The following is a 14,938-nucleotide window of genomic DNA, read 5'->3' as shown; positions in this document are numbered from 1 at the left end:
ATGAGGTCGAAAAGATGGTGGTACATGGTCCAAAGGGAACTTTTTCCGGTGTGGTCGCATTAGCCAATGGGATGAGACGAGGCTGACAGGTGACCCACTTTGTCGCGGGCTTGTCGATAGCCTCAAGTGAGTGACGTGCGACCTTCCACCACATGAGGATCTATCAAGGGAACTTCGATCCGACACTTGAAACTCTTCCAACATGGCGCGCATATCATTCATCATACTCCTACTGGGAGCCTTCATTTCGCTAGCGGCAGCATGTAAGTTCACCCCTGACGCAAGTCCCCAACAATCGTATCTAACGAGTCGCAGCCGCGCCGACCTTTTGCAAATGCACATGCTTCAAGAACAGCACCATCATTCCCCTCGGTCCCAAGGGCGAACGATCCCCCTCCCAGCTGCGTCGCTCCGCAGTCCTCGATTACGGCGACTTTACCCCCGCAAACGATATCCGTTCCGCCTCCGCGCTGGAGCCGCGCTCCAAGTCCAAGTCGTGTTCCGAGTGCACAAAGGCTTTCTGTCTCAAGCAGGGCATCAGCTTTTGCAAGGGCGCTACAGAGGAGGACGTCACGACACTATGCTTCCAGCGTGACAGCAACAAGGACAAGATCATTGTGTGGGGGTTCATCATCGGTACTGTCGGCTTGCTGGGCTGGGCTGCATTCAAGAAGGTTGTTTCGTGGCGCGAGGGCCCTGGACTAGGAAGGCAGAGCTACGCCCCGATGCCAGGGAATTTTCGATGAGGTCACAAGAGTTGTTTATGCGGTGGCTGGCTCTGACTGCGATAATGGCTTGATTTCGCCCAACACGAGGATATAGAACGGAGTTTGGAGTTTTGATCTGGGAGGGTATCATGACTATCATTTTGGCTCCAAGTGTGTCAACTTTCAATACAGACTACACAGGCGCTTTTCCTGGACGCTGTGTGTTTTTCGTATCCATGCAAAGCATGCATATATGTCCAAAAGGCATCCATCGTGACAATTTTTGAATGCAAACCTAGATGCGCCGACTCTTTTTTTTCCACTCTCGACGTATCCACGTGAGTCCAAGTCAATAAACTCCCAAAGCCCGGCCCCTCACAACTCGACTAGATCCCTTTTCTAGCTTGAAACTTTCGAAACGATAACACCGATCCCTTTTTAAACACTACATTGATACGACCGCACACTTAGGCGCTGTTGACTGAGCGGCGAGTGCGGACAGCGTCAGCGAGATCCTCGAGGACAGTGACGGTGTCCTCCCAGTTGATGCAGGCATCAGTGATACTGACACCGCGCTCAAGGGCGCCAGGGCCCTCGGCGGGGACCTTTTGGTTACCCTCGCCAATGTTGGACTCGATCATGACACCAACAATGGCCTTCTCACCCTCACGGAGCTGGTCGCCGACAACCTTGGCAACCTTGGGCTGGTTCTTGTGGTTCTTCTGAGAGTTGCCTAGTATCGAAGTCAGTATTAAGAGTCAAGACTACATTAGGGGAGTACATAGGAGCACATACCGTGGGAGCAGTCAACCATGATAGCCAACTTCTGCTTCTTGTCCTGCAGGGTCTTCTTGGCAGCCTGGACGTTCTCCTTGTCAAAGTTAGGGCCCTTGGTACCGCCTCGCAGGATAACGAAGCAGTGCTCGTTACCCTTGGTGCGGGTAATGGCGGCCAGACCCTGCTTGGTGACACCCATGAAGTGATGCTGGGCAGCGGCAGCGCCAATGGCGTCAATGGCAACGCCGAGGCCACCGTCTGTGCCGTTCTTGAAGCCGACGGGGAAAGACAGGCCAGAGGCCAGCTCACGGTGAAGCTGGGACTCGGTGGTTCGGGCACCGATGGCACCGACAGAGATACAGTCGGCAAGGAACTGGGGAGAGATGGTATCGAGCATTTCGGAAGCAATTGGCATTCCTCGGCTGGTGAGGTCGACAAAGAGCTGTCGCGAAACCCGGAGACCCTTGTTGATCTTGAAAGAGTTGTCGATATCAGGGTCGTTGATCAGACCCTTCCAGCCAACAGTTGTCCGGGGCTTCTCGAGGTAGGCACGCATAACGATGCAGAGGTCGTCCGAGAGCTTGTCCGAGAGCTCCTTGAGCTTAGCAGCGTACTCGTGGGCGGCGGCAGGGTCGTGGATGGAGCAGGGGCCTACGACGACGAGAAGTCTGTCGCTGGTGCCAAGGATGATGTCGGCGGCATCGTTACGGCCCTTGACGACTGTGTTGGTAGCGGCCTCGGTGAGAGGGATCTCGGAGGTGAGGAGAGCAGGAGGGATCAAAGGATCCTGTCCGAGGACTGGGGTTGAAGTTAGTGAATGGGTTCTGTGTTGGACAAGACGAGGTTGCGCAAAGTCATGGGGAGAAGACAGAGGGCTTATGCGAGCAGCACAGCATAATAGAAGCGGCGCATTGCAAGCATAGTCCCAGGAAAGCTCATCAAGCTGTAACATCCTCGTGCAAATTTCTCTGAAGAAGCATGTCCGTTCGACCGCGTCCCGCAAAGAAGTTTGTCGAGTCATCATGGCTCCTCCTCCGAACCCAACCACCAAGCAATAAGGGAAACAGCAAGCGCAAGAAACCCAAAAACTAACCTCTGGTATCGTCGGCAGCGATCGGCATCTCGGCTGAAGGCATTGTGAGCTGTTATTGTTATTCTCTTCAAAGAATAAAAAAATCTGGATATTTTTTTGGAGGGGTTTGGTTTACATTGGATCGGTGGAAGGTGGGGGAAGCGGTAGTTCAAGTTAATATTTTAGTGTCAGCTCCGGCGAGGGCGAAAGACGATCACGAAAGAGGCGTTAGTTAAATTCTGTGTTTTTGAAGAAACCTTCGGCAAGGGCGCCACGAGGCTTGAGATTTCAAGGAGTCGATGATGAAAAGATGAGCTTGCAAGAGGAGTGATCACAGGTCAAGATTCGAGAAGAGAAGGGAAGCTGCCCAAGTAACATTCAATTTTTGTGACTCAAAAAGCCTGAAAGCGAACATACGGGCCAAGCGACCGGAGCACCTTCGGAGGGTTCCCCACCGAGGGGTCACTACAGGGGCCTTTTCTGGATGACTGTGGTTACTCTGCACGGGTCCAGGCCCAGGGAGTTACATGCAAGCTACCTTGGTCACTACGTCAGGGTTCTAGAAATTTGCAATTGCCAATGGTCCAAGCTCAATTGGCTCCGGTGTGTGTCCGTGAGAAGAGCTCAAGGCCGTGGAGATTCATGTGAGGGTGAAGGTGAAAGAGGTAAAGAGAGAGAGGGAAAAAAAATGGTAGAGTTGACGAGAATGGAGGCTGACTCTAGTACTTCGTTTGGGCTTCTCTCATCCTTCTTCTCTTCAACGGCATTCCAGCCTCTCCCCGAATCGGAGCTTCGTAGTCGGGATGAATGCAAGGAACGGGTGATCTTTTTTTGACCGCCGTCTAGTTGACCTCTCACCTCAGGGTGCAACCCTCCGCAGTTCAGTTGTGGATGAGTGGCCGCATGTTGGAGTGTTGCATGGGACATCTAGGTTTGCCCATTCAGGCTTCACGGCGATACCGGCTGGGGGACAAGGTGTGTAGATGAGATGGGACGGGGAAAGGAGACGAGAGTAAATCATCAAGTCGTGGCCAACCAACGAGGCACACATGTAGAGATATTGGTGGCCCAATGTTCAACCTCCTCTTCTCATGTGAGTGTGTGCTTTCTATCCCTTTGCCTTTTAGTTGAAAGAATAGCGGCTCGGGCTTGCGGAGACGCTCATGAACGGGTCCATGTCTCTGTTTGGAGGTTCAGGGTCCCTCCCTAAGGCACTAGTTGGGACTGGAAGCTTTAGTGCTATTTTCCGAGCATCACACCAATTGACGCCTCCCAGAAACAAACGTGAACAGGTCCAAGTCTGGGCAAATTGCTATCCTCTCTTCCCTCGTTTTCCGCTGATAGGAGTCACATCTGCAAGATGGCAGAGGGGTAAACGTCTCCGTGACGTCGGTATGCAGAATGATATTATGCCATGGCGACGCGGTATCGTGGCTGCTCGTAAAATCTCATTGCGCTCAGATCTTGAGGATCCCTTCGTGGCACCAGGAATGTGGTGTCACCAACAAAAGGGGGTTGTTGAGCATCACGGACCCTGCAACTCGCCTAACGAAAGCTCCTAGAGACTACCCAATGCCATTAGTCTTGCACCACAAGCCCAGATGGTGGCAATCGTTTTTCTTTACTCCTCCAAAGCAGAGTTTCGTCACCAACTCTTGTCCGGATGACACTACCCTATATCTAACTGTGGAACAACCGAGGGAATCCAAAAGGGCCCTCCCTTGTCTAAGACACTAACCCCAATGCCGTGTCGTTTGTGACGTCTCAGATGAACTCAAGCTCTACTGAAACTACAGCCAACCAAGCAAAACAGAACTGAAACCCAATGCACAAGATCAGTCAAGAAGATTGACAACTCTCAACTCCTTTCAAACATGGTGAACCGCGTCGTGTCTGAGCGAGCTCTCTAGCGCACTCTTGGCCACGGTCCGGATCTCATGGTCCGTGTGCCCCGGGGCTGTCCACTGAGCCCGCCGATTCTCGTGATGGATGATAGGCATGACAGACCCTGGATAACCCATGACCTAACAAGGAGGCAGAGCATGATTACCTACATCCAGATCCATGCCCTTGGAAGGGCAAACGCTCGGGTTCTCGGCGACCCCACGACTTGCCTTGCCTTCCTTGCCTCGAGGGCCCTAGCATGAACAAACAAACGGAATCGGATCGTCTGGTGCGAGACGAGACGCGCTATGGCTGGGCTCCATACAAACTCTCTACCATGTCGTCGTGATTCTTCCATCCACACACACACACACCACACTCCAAGCAAACGGCCCCCTTTTTTCTCATATTCCATTCAACAGTGAACCATTGTAATTCATCGTCTATTTAGTTTCTTGCAAGTCTTTACTAGGCTATTCACAGTATTCACGGTTGTCACTCTCGTTCTTTTTTTTTAATACTTAATTCGTCGGTTCTTGTTCATCGTCCTCCTTTTTTGCGCTACCTATTGTTTACACTCCCCAGCCGATCTACAAAAGTGGCTGAAGATACCAACAACCGACCCTCTGCAACTTGCAAGACATTTCAGAGAACCCTCTTCACTCGCTCCTTTCTCTTGCCTCACTCATTCTCTTATTAATCTCCTTCTCATCTCTATCGTCCTCATCTTTTCCGCCCGTCTGCAAAGCAGAAAAAAAAAAAAAGGTCAAAGCCGGCACTCCGCCCCAGCCCAGCCTCCGCCCATACGCCTCCGCCCGCCGGCTGCCTGCCTGCGTTCCAGGTTCTTTCCCCCTCACAGCCTGTGTCCACCACCCGTGCCTTCCAGGTTCCTTCGCCGACCACGGGCCGCCACCTTCCTCGTGAACTCAACTCTAACGACTCTCTTACGCCAGCTCAGCTCTCTTCAGCTCAGCCCAACCCCTTCACTTTTTCCCACTCTTTGAAAGACCATTTCCGCATACATAATCTCTCGCTAAAGCCATCTCGTACTCGACTTGAGCATCATCACGTTACTACATCGCCTTGCGTCGGATACCCCCGCGATACGGCTTCCCAAGGGACCTTTCCCTCCCTCGCCTGCTCCACCTGCATTAACACGCAGGGTCCGACAGAGTGTCGACATCACTTGATCCGCCTGCTCGGTTTTTTCTCCAGTCTTTTTCGGTTGGACAGGCTCTTTTTACAGCAAACACCGTCAAGACTCGCCCAGCATGTTTGCCGTTGAATCTGGAATCGACCAGCGGAAACGGGCCCGTGAGGAGGAGGAACTCGCCAATGGCAATGGCTCGACAAGTTTTGGCGAGCACCGAAACGTGAGTTTGTTCCATTTGATGCTGTCCAGCATGCTTTTGAGGTTTGAGTACTGACAATTGTGCAGAAACGAGTCCAGTGTCTCCCTCTTCGCACTTCGCCCCGAGCCTCGCAGCAATGGCTCCCCTCGTCAGCCATCACACCCCAAAGCTCCGACTCCGACGAGCACTACTCGCAACACAATTTCTCGCAGTGGTCTTCGTCAACGGGAATGCCACAGCCTCAATCATACGCCGACATGGCTTTGATGCAAGCCTCTCTCCAGCAGCAAGGTCAATTCGGCCCCGAGTCTGACAACACCAACGGCCGTATGCCGACTCCAATTCAACCCAGCTTTGCTGCGCAGGTTAGAGGCCAGCAGTGCGAGTGGGCAGGACCTGGCCCGACTGTGACCACCATGAACGGTGTTGTGAATCTCGGTCATCAGCCGACAGATTTCACCGATGATCAGTGCGTCCCTCGTACCATGGCTTCGGGTTGGCAAGCCGTCCAGAACAACCGACGCCTTCCCTCCCCCATTTCAGAGTGCGACGACTCTATGGGTGGCCAACCCATCACACCCACCGTCATGGAATTTGACATCAGCGCCCAGGGCAACCCCACGCCGGACATGGAGCACCCCAACCTGCCTATCGACTCTTCACCTTGCCACGAGATGGAGCACCCTAATGCGATGATGGACGTTGAGGCTCCTTCAGCTCAGTCAGGTGATGCCGAGGGCGATCCCACAACTCCTTCACCTCGGAGGAATCACATCCGCAACCGACACACAATTAATAATTGGACGTGGCAACCCGGCATGAAGAAGAGTTTCAGCATAGGATACCGATCAGACTGCGAAAAGTGCCGTCTCAAGGTTCCTGGTCACTTCAACCACATTATCATTGGCTAGGGGGATCAGAGGATTATCGTGGACCCCAAGGAGAATCCGTCACTGTGGAACGATCATGTGGCGCCCTTGGACCAGCGAGCAGCACGGCGACGACTTGGTCAGTCTGTGGCTAACTCGGAAACCCAGTCGATGATGGGCACGACTCTGGAAAAAGAAGCACCAAAGGCCAGCACTCCTTGCATTACCGCCTACAAGCAAGAGCTACAGAAAATACTGGGCAAGGGAAATTGTTTTATTAGGGATATGATGCATGCAACAAAGGGGGTCCTATTTTGAGGAGACACGACCCTGCCCAGCAGAGTGTGTAAAGGCGTTTCATGGGTTTTCGGAAGGACATTATTCTTATGGACTTGGTATAGATGGGCTATGGATACGGACATATGGACACACGGTCTTTCTCAACTTTTCTTTGTATGCGGCTTTGGAGTTACGGTCCGGAACAAGCGGTTATTTGCAGGCAGCGTTTACTCAGTCGACATTTTTAGTCGTCAACACGGAAACAGGGGACAGGATTCACTAATACGATCTGGTAGATCGTGAGGTATAGATGGAAATACCAGTACCGCATAGCGTCAATACAAAACATAATATTAGAGCTGTTGACGAGCTCACAACATGATAAATAATCACTAGAAAAATGTGTTTACTCTTTCATTCGCTTGGTATTTTGAATAGATATGGTAAAGTAGGGCTTGTTTCCCCGTAATGGTACATACAAGATGGTCCCCGACGCCGTCTAATGCACTGCCAATCTACACGATATGATACACTCTTCTTTTTTGTGACCGTGTGACGTACACCATCCCTCTGGTCCCTTACCTTGTCTTTTGGTCTTTCCAATTCTCTTGCTGCAGTTCACCAGAACTTCCACCAGGACTTCTTCTGAGAGGATTGGCCTCCCGCCGTCTCGAGGCCTAGCTGGTCCAGGCTGCCACCCGTCCTTTGGTTCTCCTTCTCCTTCTCCCAGGCTTGCTGTGCCTTGGCTTCGATTGAGCGCACCAGATCGCTGTCTCGCACACCTGTGGCATCGTCCTCCTCGCTCAGGCTCTCATAGCCCAGGCGCTCCTGTGACGAACCCACCTGCTCGCCCTCCTCCTCTCGGCTAAGCTTGCTGGAAAAGAGGCCCAAGACACCCTTGCCCCCCGTCTTTGCGGTCTCCTCCTCCTTCTTGCTGCCCTCGAGAGCAGGCTTGATATTCTCCTCAAAGTGTGTGCGGTGCGAGGGGGCGGCCAGCAGGGGTGGTAGCTTCTCGCCCTTGGCCTCGGCCTCACGGTTGGCCTCTTCGACAAGGAGAATCTGCTCCTCTGTGGCCTCACCCTTGAGGTAGGCTAGACGGGCGCTGGCAAGCTCGTCGGCTTCAAGTTGCTTCTGGGCCTCGACCCATTCGGCGCGGCGGGCGCGGTTGTATCGGAGCATGTCCCATACGGAGTAGATGGAGACGACACCGGCGACGGCTAGTACAATCTTCTGTCAGCGACAGTCTTGAAGCTTTATACAGGTGTCGAGGACATACCTGTGAATATCACGATGCCTCCGACGGTCCACCGGTGCGCAACATCGAGGAACCTCCGGGAGGCGTCGATGAACTTGTCCGTCTTGCTGATCTGCGCCTTTTGCGCAGCGAGGTGCGCCTGCCGCAATCTCCTCACGCGCTGCTCGGGAGTCTCGCCTGGGATGCGCGGCACCTTGGGCGCAACAGCGGACCCGCCGGTGGCCGTCTTTGAAGTTGCGTGGGGGATGGTGGACGTGAAGCGGGTTGCGTCCTTGACGCTCCTGGGGCCCATCCTGGAGGCCATTGTTGCTGGACAACGGCAATTGATGGGGAGGAGGAGTGTCGGTGGGTTGGGCGATTTGAATTGACGTTTCGTCGTCTTCGTGGGGTTCCTGAGGCGGTTCGGGATGGATGGAAGTGGTGTCATGAGATTTTTCGGGCGAGGTGCGTGGGACATGAATTGCGGGTCTGTGATTGGTGCGGAGTAGCTTCGGGTGAGAGGAGGTGAGGATGGTCGGCGATTGAAGCTTGACTTGAAGGAATTGGGGAGATTTTGAGGTTCATGACTACCGGGAATGTATTTACTACGATGGTGTGTTGGTGTTGATGTTTGCTTTGATGCGGGATGGCTTCATTTGCAGCACTATCGAGGATGGATGGGAATATTAAGCAGGGGTTGGATTTCTGCAGACACACAGACACACGATGAGCAGAGTTGATGGGATAGATGAAATATATGATATGCAAGGAGGGCATTGCGCAGGAGAGCTGATGGTGTTGGCTAGCTGGTGCTGTACGGAGATTGGCCGTGCCTCGATACTGCAATGCAACGCCATCCGGTGAAAGATCGATTGGCAGTAATCACCACTGGGACAGCGTCAATACGAGATTTACTTCCATTATCAATGAATCTACAGATCAACAACAAATCTTCATCGCCCAACTGCTGCTCACTCAAACGTGATGGTTAGTTCATTCATTCGGCGTCACTGGGTGTACTCTTCTTCATGCCGTCACGTAAAGCGACGCACACAATGAAAAGATGTGATAAATCAAAAATTACACCCCCCATGGCCCCGAAGGACAATGGAGCGTGGAGCGACTCCGCGATGTGCAATGCAGGCCCTCCACACTGATTCCCCCCATTCTTGAGCGGGGTTAATCGGAATAAGGTAAGTATGAAGAAGAAAGAGAAAAACAAGCAAATGGCGGGAGGGAGACCAAGACTTTATAGGCGAGGGAGCTTGGGGTTGGCGCCTGAGGGTTTAGGCAGAAGGGCTGCTGCCTGGGGCTGGGGAGCAGGTGCATGGGCCAGGTAATTTCCAGAGTGGGTTCAAGGTCTTGAGGAAGCTTCAGGCTGTGAATGCAAACCTTCAAGGCAAGAATTATGCTGCATAAACTGTACATGCGTCATCAATCAACTGTGATTCAGTTCGGTTACAGTTACAATCTGGATTTGTGGTCTCTTGATTGTCAACGTGAGGGTGCAGGTCCATTTGATGTGGACGACCTACGCCCTCATCCTCCGCGATTAACTGTCTTTGAGCTGCATCAATAACCTTGAACTCGAACCTGTAGATGTCCTTGGTACTGCATTGGTGCCTGGCTTATCGACATAACCTGTGCATTATTGGGATGACGGCATGCGATCTGTGTCATCAATCACATCTCCAGCGAACCTTGTTGCTCCATCTTCCAGGCAAGCGAGATCAACAGGAGTCTCTCCTTCCGCATGCATGCTTTTGCAACTCGATTGACGGACAGACTTGGATGGATGCCATCACATGCCACAGGCCAAACATGCACAGATGAAGCGTTCTTGACAAAGACAACATTTTGGTTGTACTGGAGAGCAAGTTTGTCAGTTACGGCTTCGCCAATAACCTCTTGGGGTTAGGACTGCGTTCGTTCTGTCCACGAGCCATTACAAAGCTACGCGCCATTCGCCATTGTAGGTTTGTTCTCGCGCAGAAAGTCTCGAAAGCCCAGCATCTGTCAATTTGTTGACGACTTTTGGGCAATGGTACATGATACTGCCTCCCTCTCGCTATGAACATTGAGAGGGAAATGTGACTGCACGTTTGTTGTCATGAGTGGTCACAGTGATGGCTCCGTCAGTGATGGCAACAGCACACGGTGTCGGCAGCCGTGAAAGTAGGCAAACATTCCCTTCCTTCCCCAAGCATGCCCAAAGCTGACGTCTTATCTGCCCGTGGTTTGTTTGACAAGGGAGCATGTAAGTCATTGGAGTGAGAGATTCCGTGAGGATACACTTTCCAATCAGCTGCTGTATCGTCAAGGACAAAAACGTAGCTCAGTCTTGGTTTGATCAAGTGAGGATCGTGAAATACTTCTTTATCTTCATCGCACTCTCATCATCGAAGTCTCCTTCTTACCTACCTATTCATCATGGCCCCAATCCCTTCGGGAACCAGTACAGGCACGGCCGGCCGTGTCAATAAGGTCACGTGATATATATCACGGCCGGCCGTGTAAACAAGATCCATTATATCAGCCCACGGCGCAGTATTATCAATAGCCAATCAGAAGGCTAGTTTATAGTCTAGCCACCCAAGCCACACTTAGCCACAGCAACCTAACCACTATGCCACGCGAGGGCGAGATAAGCTGCCTCTGTAAGCTACCTCTGTAAGCCAATTGCTAGCTGCTATCGCAGGCTGTTGCAAGCCGTTGTTACAGGCTGTTGCAAGCTGCCTTTGGGAGCCATTGCAAGCTGCCTTTGAAGACCGCTGTAAGCTACTGTTGAAGACCGCTGTAAGCTGCACAGTGGGCTGACATAACGGATCTTGTTTACACGGCCGGCCGTGATATATATCACGTGACCTTATTGACACGGCCGGCCGTGCCTGTACTGGTTCCCAATCCCTTCACACGGAAAAGTCAGGCAGGAGTTTGACCGGAGCCGCTGCAACAATATTCCGCTCATGAGTGAAATCATGAATTTATGGTCGTGCCCCAGCGCACAACACGTGACCCACACGATCCATTTCCACCTCTCGCCTAACCCCACCACTGCGTAGCACGTGTAGGGCACGAAAACCCTTCTTGGAATTTGACAAGCCTCAACTCTCCGAATTTCCCACGCCTCACGACCCGACCGACCATCGACAATCGGAGCACGTTTGATCGCAAGCAGGCACAATGGTATGGACTGGCGCACCCAATGCGATGCTCATCATCGCCGTCAAAGGCATTCACTGACTTGATTTCCCACAGGCGATCAAGCACAACCAGAAGCTTATCAACAACCGTGAGCACCACCGACGATGAAAACCGACGAGATCAAGGACTCCAGCGACTGACCCCTCATACAGATTTCCGCAAGGATTGGCAGCGCCGGGTTCGAACCCACTTCGACCAGGTATGGCGATAACCCGACGAGAGAAGACGATGCCGTCTCGAAAAATTTCCATCATGAGCTTGAAATATTGACTTGTGTGGTATAGCCCGGCAAGAAGTCGCGGAGACGCACTGCCCGCCAGGCCAAGGCTGCTGCCCTTGCTCCCCGACCCGTCGACAAGCTCCGACCCGTTGTGCGATGCCCTACCATCAAGTACAACCGCCGTGTCCGTGCCGGCCGCGGTTTCACCCTGGCTGAGCTCAAGGTATGATTCTGCCACTTTCTGAGTCGATGCGAAATTCCACAAAAAATCGCCGACGAGGAGGGTATGCGAAAATTTGGCGCACAATCTAACACCCTCACAGGAGGCTGGTATCCCCAAGGCCTTTGCTCCCACCATCGGCATCTCCGTCGACTCCCGCCGACAGAACCTCTCTGAGGAGTCCCTGGCCGCCAACGTCGCCCGCCTCAAGGCCTACCAGGAGCGCCTGATCCTCCTCCCCCGCCGGTCCAACGCCCCCAAGAAGGGTGACACCAAGACCGACGTCTCCCAGATCGAGAAGGCTTCCACCATCTCCGCTGTCCTCCCTATTGCCCCCACCGACATCGCCTTCAAGGAGATCAGCAAGAGCGAGATCCCCGCCGCTCTCAAGGAGGGTGCCTACCGAACTCTCCGTGTCGCCCGAAGCAACGCCCGTTACGAGGGTGCCCGACAGAAGCGTGTGCGGGATGCTGCCGAGGCCGAGACGGCCAAGAAATAAACTTGCAAAAAGGGAACTGGTGTTTGAGGGTTTTGCTCTTTGCGTCTCTAAGGGAGGGGCAACGTCGGTTCGAGGCTCTGATGAAAGGCTTGGCCGGGTTTGGAGGGAGGATTCTCTAGGCCCAGCTCAAGAAATTTACTGCATGATCACCGGCTTTGTTCTGTAATCAGTTGGTCAATGGATGCATCGCGTGTGCACAGGTGTCTGCTTTGTCAAAAGTTATCCTTATCGGTTCCACATTGCCCTGCTCCATGTTCATTGGTGACTCTATCTTATTTTGTCTAACACTATCCCTGACTATGGTTACTGACATGATGTTTTACTCTTCTGTCTCGGGTGTGAGTAGCTGTGTGCCCTGTCGAACCAAGTCCTGCAACAAGCCCTGCTGCGTTGACTCAATGTCTTGCCCATTCTTAATAACTTCGGTGCACAGCACCAAGCAATTCTCTCTATCCACCTTGGTCATATTAGCCTTTTGCTTAGGGTCGACTTGCTGAGGTTGAAGGCCTAGTCCTTCAGGGACAACCAGAGGAGCATCAGACTCGGCCTCTTCAATAGCCTTCTGCTCGTTGTCTGTGGCCGCTTTGCCTGTGACTGCATAGCTGAGAGCATCTGTCGCTCCAGGAACAGAGAGGACGCTGCTAACAACCTTGGCGCCCTCCTTGGTTCTGGAGATGAGGGCAAAGACGAACCATGCCTCAGATCTGAGGATGGGCCATTTCTCCTGAGTGATGAGGAAAGCAAGCGCCTTGGACAAGTCATGCTTGGCGTAAAACAGACTCCTTGCCTGGGTTTCACTGGTGTCGGCGGAGCCCTCCTCTGTCTTCCATGCGGGAAGTGCCTCGAGAGCAGGTGTCGTATGGAGCACGCGGCAAATAGCAGCGACGCTACGGGCAGCTTCAAGTTTCGTTGGCTCGGTATCACTTCGGTCAAACACCAAGAGTATATCATGAAGACTCGTGTGCTGATTCGACGACTCTCCAGCTCGAGGCTCACAAATTCGGCGGACGTTAGGGGCGCAGTTGACGAGAAGCATGCGAACCAGCGAGATGGCAGAAAACTGAACCTGAGGAAGAGTGTCGATGGTCAGTATCCGTGGGACACTTGCCGGCTCCAGGGCATCGCCGAGCAGGGGTTTGTTCTGGGCCGGGATGGCGAGATTCTTGAGAAATGAGAGCGCCGAGTGGAGGTGCTGAGCGTCCTTGACGGAAGCATCAGAGAGAACATCGATGAGGGGACGATGAGCCTGGTGGGTCTGAACAAGAGCCAAAGATGTATCATCGGAACGAGAGAGGTTTCCCAAAGCAAGACAACCTGCCGACTGGAGACTTGGGTTTGTCCCCTTGAGCCAGCTGAGGAGCTTCTGAGGGACAGAGCTGTCGAGGGGATAGTATTGAGGGAAGGCATCGGCAGCTGTCAGATCAGCCAGCGTTGTAAGCAACGAAACACACAACTGGCTCAGCTCCTTGTCTAGTCCCTGCTCTTCTACCTGCCCGTCGAACTGGGTGAGCGCCAACTCAAAAGCAGTCATGAATGTGTTCATCCGCTGTTCCTTGAGGAGGTGTTCCTGGAAGGTCTCGTTGGCAAGGTAGCTCGCTGCGGTAGAGACAAGACCCATAAAGTCCTCCAAGTCATCGTTGAAGGGGGGGCTGGCAGAGAGCTTGAGGAGGACTTCAACTGTGTCGGGGTCTGCGATAGCAGGCTCGCCGTCTTGGGTTACCAGGAGGGCGAGGATCTTGCAGAAGTAGGTTATGATGGCGCTAAACTTGGAGATACTGGGGGATTTGAGGAGGGAAATAAGGTGGCTGCTGAGTCGTGATTGCGAGGCTAGAAGCTGAGCGGGTTCTAGGAATGTGAGCATTGTATCCAAAGCGTTGAGGAGGCCGCTTACCATAGTCAACAAGGACGTTGTAGAGAACGGGAATCAGGTACGGGACTAGGTTCTCGTCTTGTAGGTGGTTGATGATAGAGACGACATACTTTCCCTCGACAACTCGGGCACGGTTCTCGTCGGTGTCCGCACAAGAGTTGCCAATGATGCGCAGAGCATGGACCTTGACACCATGCTTCTGTTGTTCGCTAGAGGCGATGATGTCGAGGAAGAATTCGAGTATCCCAGACTCGCCATATGGGATTCTCCAGGCCACTAATCATGTTAGTGGACAATCTTCTTCGTCTAAGCGTTGGCGTACCATCTCGGCTTCCATCACCCAGAGCCTTGGCAACGGCCTCAAGATCTGGCTCTGGCTGCTTGGATGCTTGCTGGCATGTTTCTAGTACACTAGATAACAACTGAATCCTCTTGGGGCGGGCATCCGCAGGCTCCTTAGTCTCGTCGTAAGTATCTGGGGACAGTCCGCTGCCCTCCCGTTGCAGGAGAGCGATGACTTCCTCGGGGCTCATGGCCATGATGATGAATGAGCAATGGAGAGCAGACCCTAGGCTTTAAAATTAGTCCTGTCTTCTTGGTTTGCAATCGAAGGGTTGTTATACTTGGGAGAAGGCAGCTTTACCGTGCTAGGGCCGAGGTGAAAGTCCTAGACCGTCTTTCAAGGAAGGTCAAGGAAGAGGCAAGGCAATTGTGCAAAAGTCCTTAACCACAGTTTCTACCCTGGAAGTCT

The 14,938-nt window shown here is 52.9% G+C and overlaps 6 protein-coding genes across 6 annotated transcripts; 3 read left to right on the top strand and 3 right to left on the bottom strand.

The window, feature by feature from the left end:
* Positions 1-202: 202 nt before the first annotated feature.
* Positions 203-680, top strand: NECHADRAFT_8744 (uncharacterized protein; the record flags this gene model as incomplete). Its single annotated transcript, XM_003052909.1, has 2 exons — positions 203-263; positions 316-680. Coding segments are annotated over 2 exons (426 nt in total), but the record flags the coding sequence as incomplete, so codon positions are not given.
* Positions 681-1,174: 494 nt separating this feature from the next.
* On the bottom strand, positions 1,175-2,620 carry NECHADRAFT_77492 (uncharacterized protein; the record flags this gene model as incomplete). The annotated part of the gene is made up of 3 exons (XM_003052435.1): positions 1,175-1,440; positions 1,503-2,282; positions 2,578-2,620. The coding sequence occupies 3 exons, from the start codon at positions 2,618-2,620 to the stop codon at positions 1,175-1,177; spliced, it is 1,089 nt and encodes a 362-aa protein (XP_003052481.1).
* A 3,091-nt stretch (positions 2,621-5,711) lies between these two features.
* On the top strand, positions 5,712-6,703 carry NECHADRAFT_35425 (uncharacterized protein; the record flags this gene model as incomplete). Its single annotated transcript, XM_003052908.1, has 2 exons — positions 5,712-5,813; positions 5,879-6,703. 2 exons carry the CDS (start codon positions 5,712-5,714, stop codon positions 6,701-6,703), a joined length of 927 nt encoding a protein of 308 aa, XP_003052954.1.
* A 677-nt stretch (positions 6,704-7,380) lies between these two features.
* Positions 7,381-8,487, bottom strand: NECHADRAFT_67073 (uncharacterized protein; the record flags this gene model as incomplete). Its single annotated transcript, XM_003052434.1, has 3 exons — positions 7,381-7,800; positions 7,837-8,157; positions 8,217-8,487. The coding sequence occupies 3 exons, from the start codon at positions 8,485-8,487 to the stop codon at positions 7,559-7,561; spliced, it is 834 nt and encodes a 277-aa protein (XP_003052480.1). The 3' UTR covers positions 7,381-7,558.
* Positions 8,488-11,296: 2,809 nt separating this feature from the next.
* NECHADRAFT_58831 (60S ribosomal protein L13) lies at positions 11,297-12,551 on the top strand. The gene is made up of 5 exons (XM_003052907.1): positions 11,297-11,360; positions 11,433-11,466; positions 11,531-11,577; positions 11,663-11,821; positions 11,922-12,551. The coding sequence occupies exons 1-5, from the start codon at positions 11,358-11,360 to the stop codon at positions 12,315-12,317; spliced, it is 639 nt and encodes a 212-aa protein (XP_003052953.1). The 5' UTR covers positions 11,297-11,357; the 3' UTR covers positions 12,318-12,551.
* Positions 12,552-12,636: 85 nt separating this feature from the next.
* Positions 12,637-14,726, bottom strand: NECHADRAFT_77488 (uncharacterized protein; the record flags this gene model as incomplete). The annotated part of the gene is made up of 3 exons (XM_003052433.1): positions 12,637-14,162; positions 14,209-14,463; positions 14,510-14,726. The coding sequence occupies 3 exons, from the start codon at positions 14,724-14,726 to the stop codon at positions 12,637-12,639; spliced, it is 1,998 nt and encodes a 665-aa protein (XP_003052479.1).
* Positions 14,727-14,938: the final 212 nt, after the last annotated feature.

The sequence above is a fragment of the Fusarium vanettenii genome (genome assembly GCF_000151355.1).
Source record: "Fusarium vanettenii 77-13-4 chromosome 3 genomic scaffold NECHAsca_2_chr3_3_0, whole genome shotgun sequence".
Taxonomy (NCBI): domain Eukaryota; kingdom Fungi; phylum Ascomycota; class Sordariomycetes; order Hypocreales; family Nectriaceae; genus Fusarium; species Fusarium vanettenii.
This window is presented reverse-complemented; position numbering and strand designations above follow the sequence as displayed.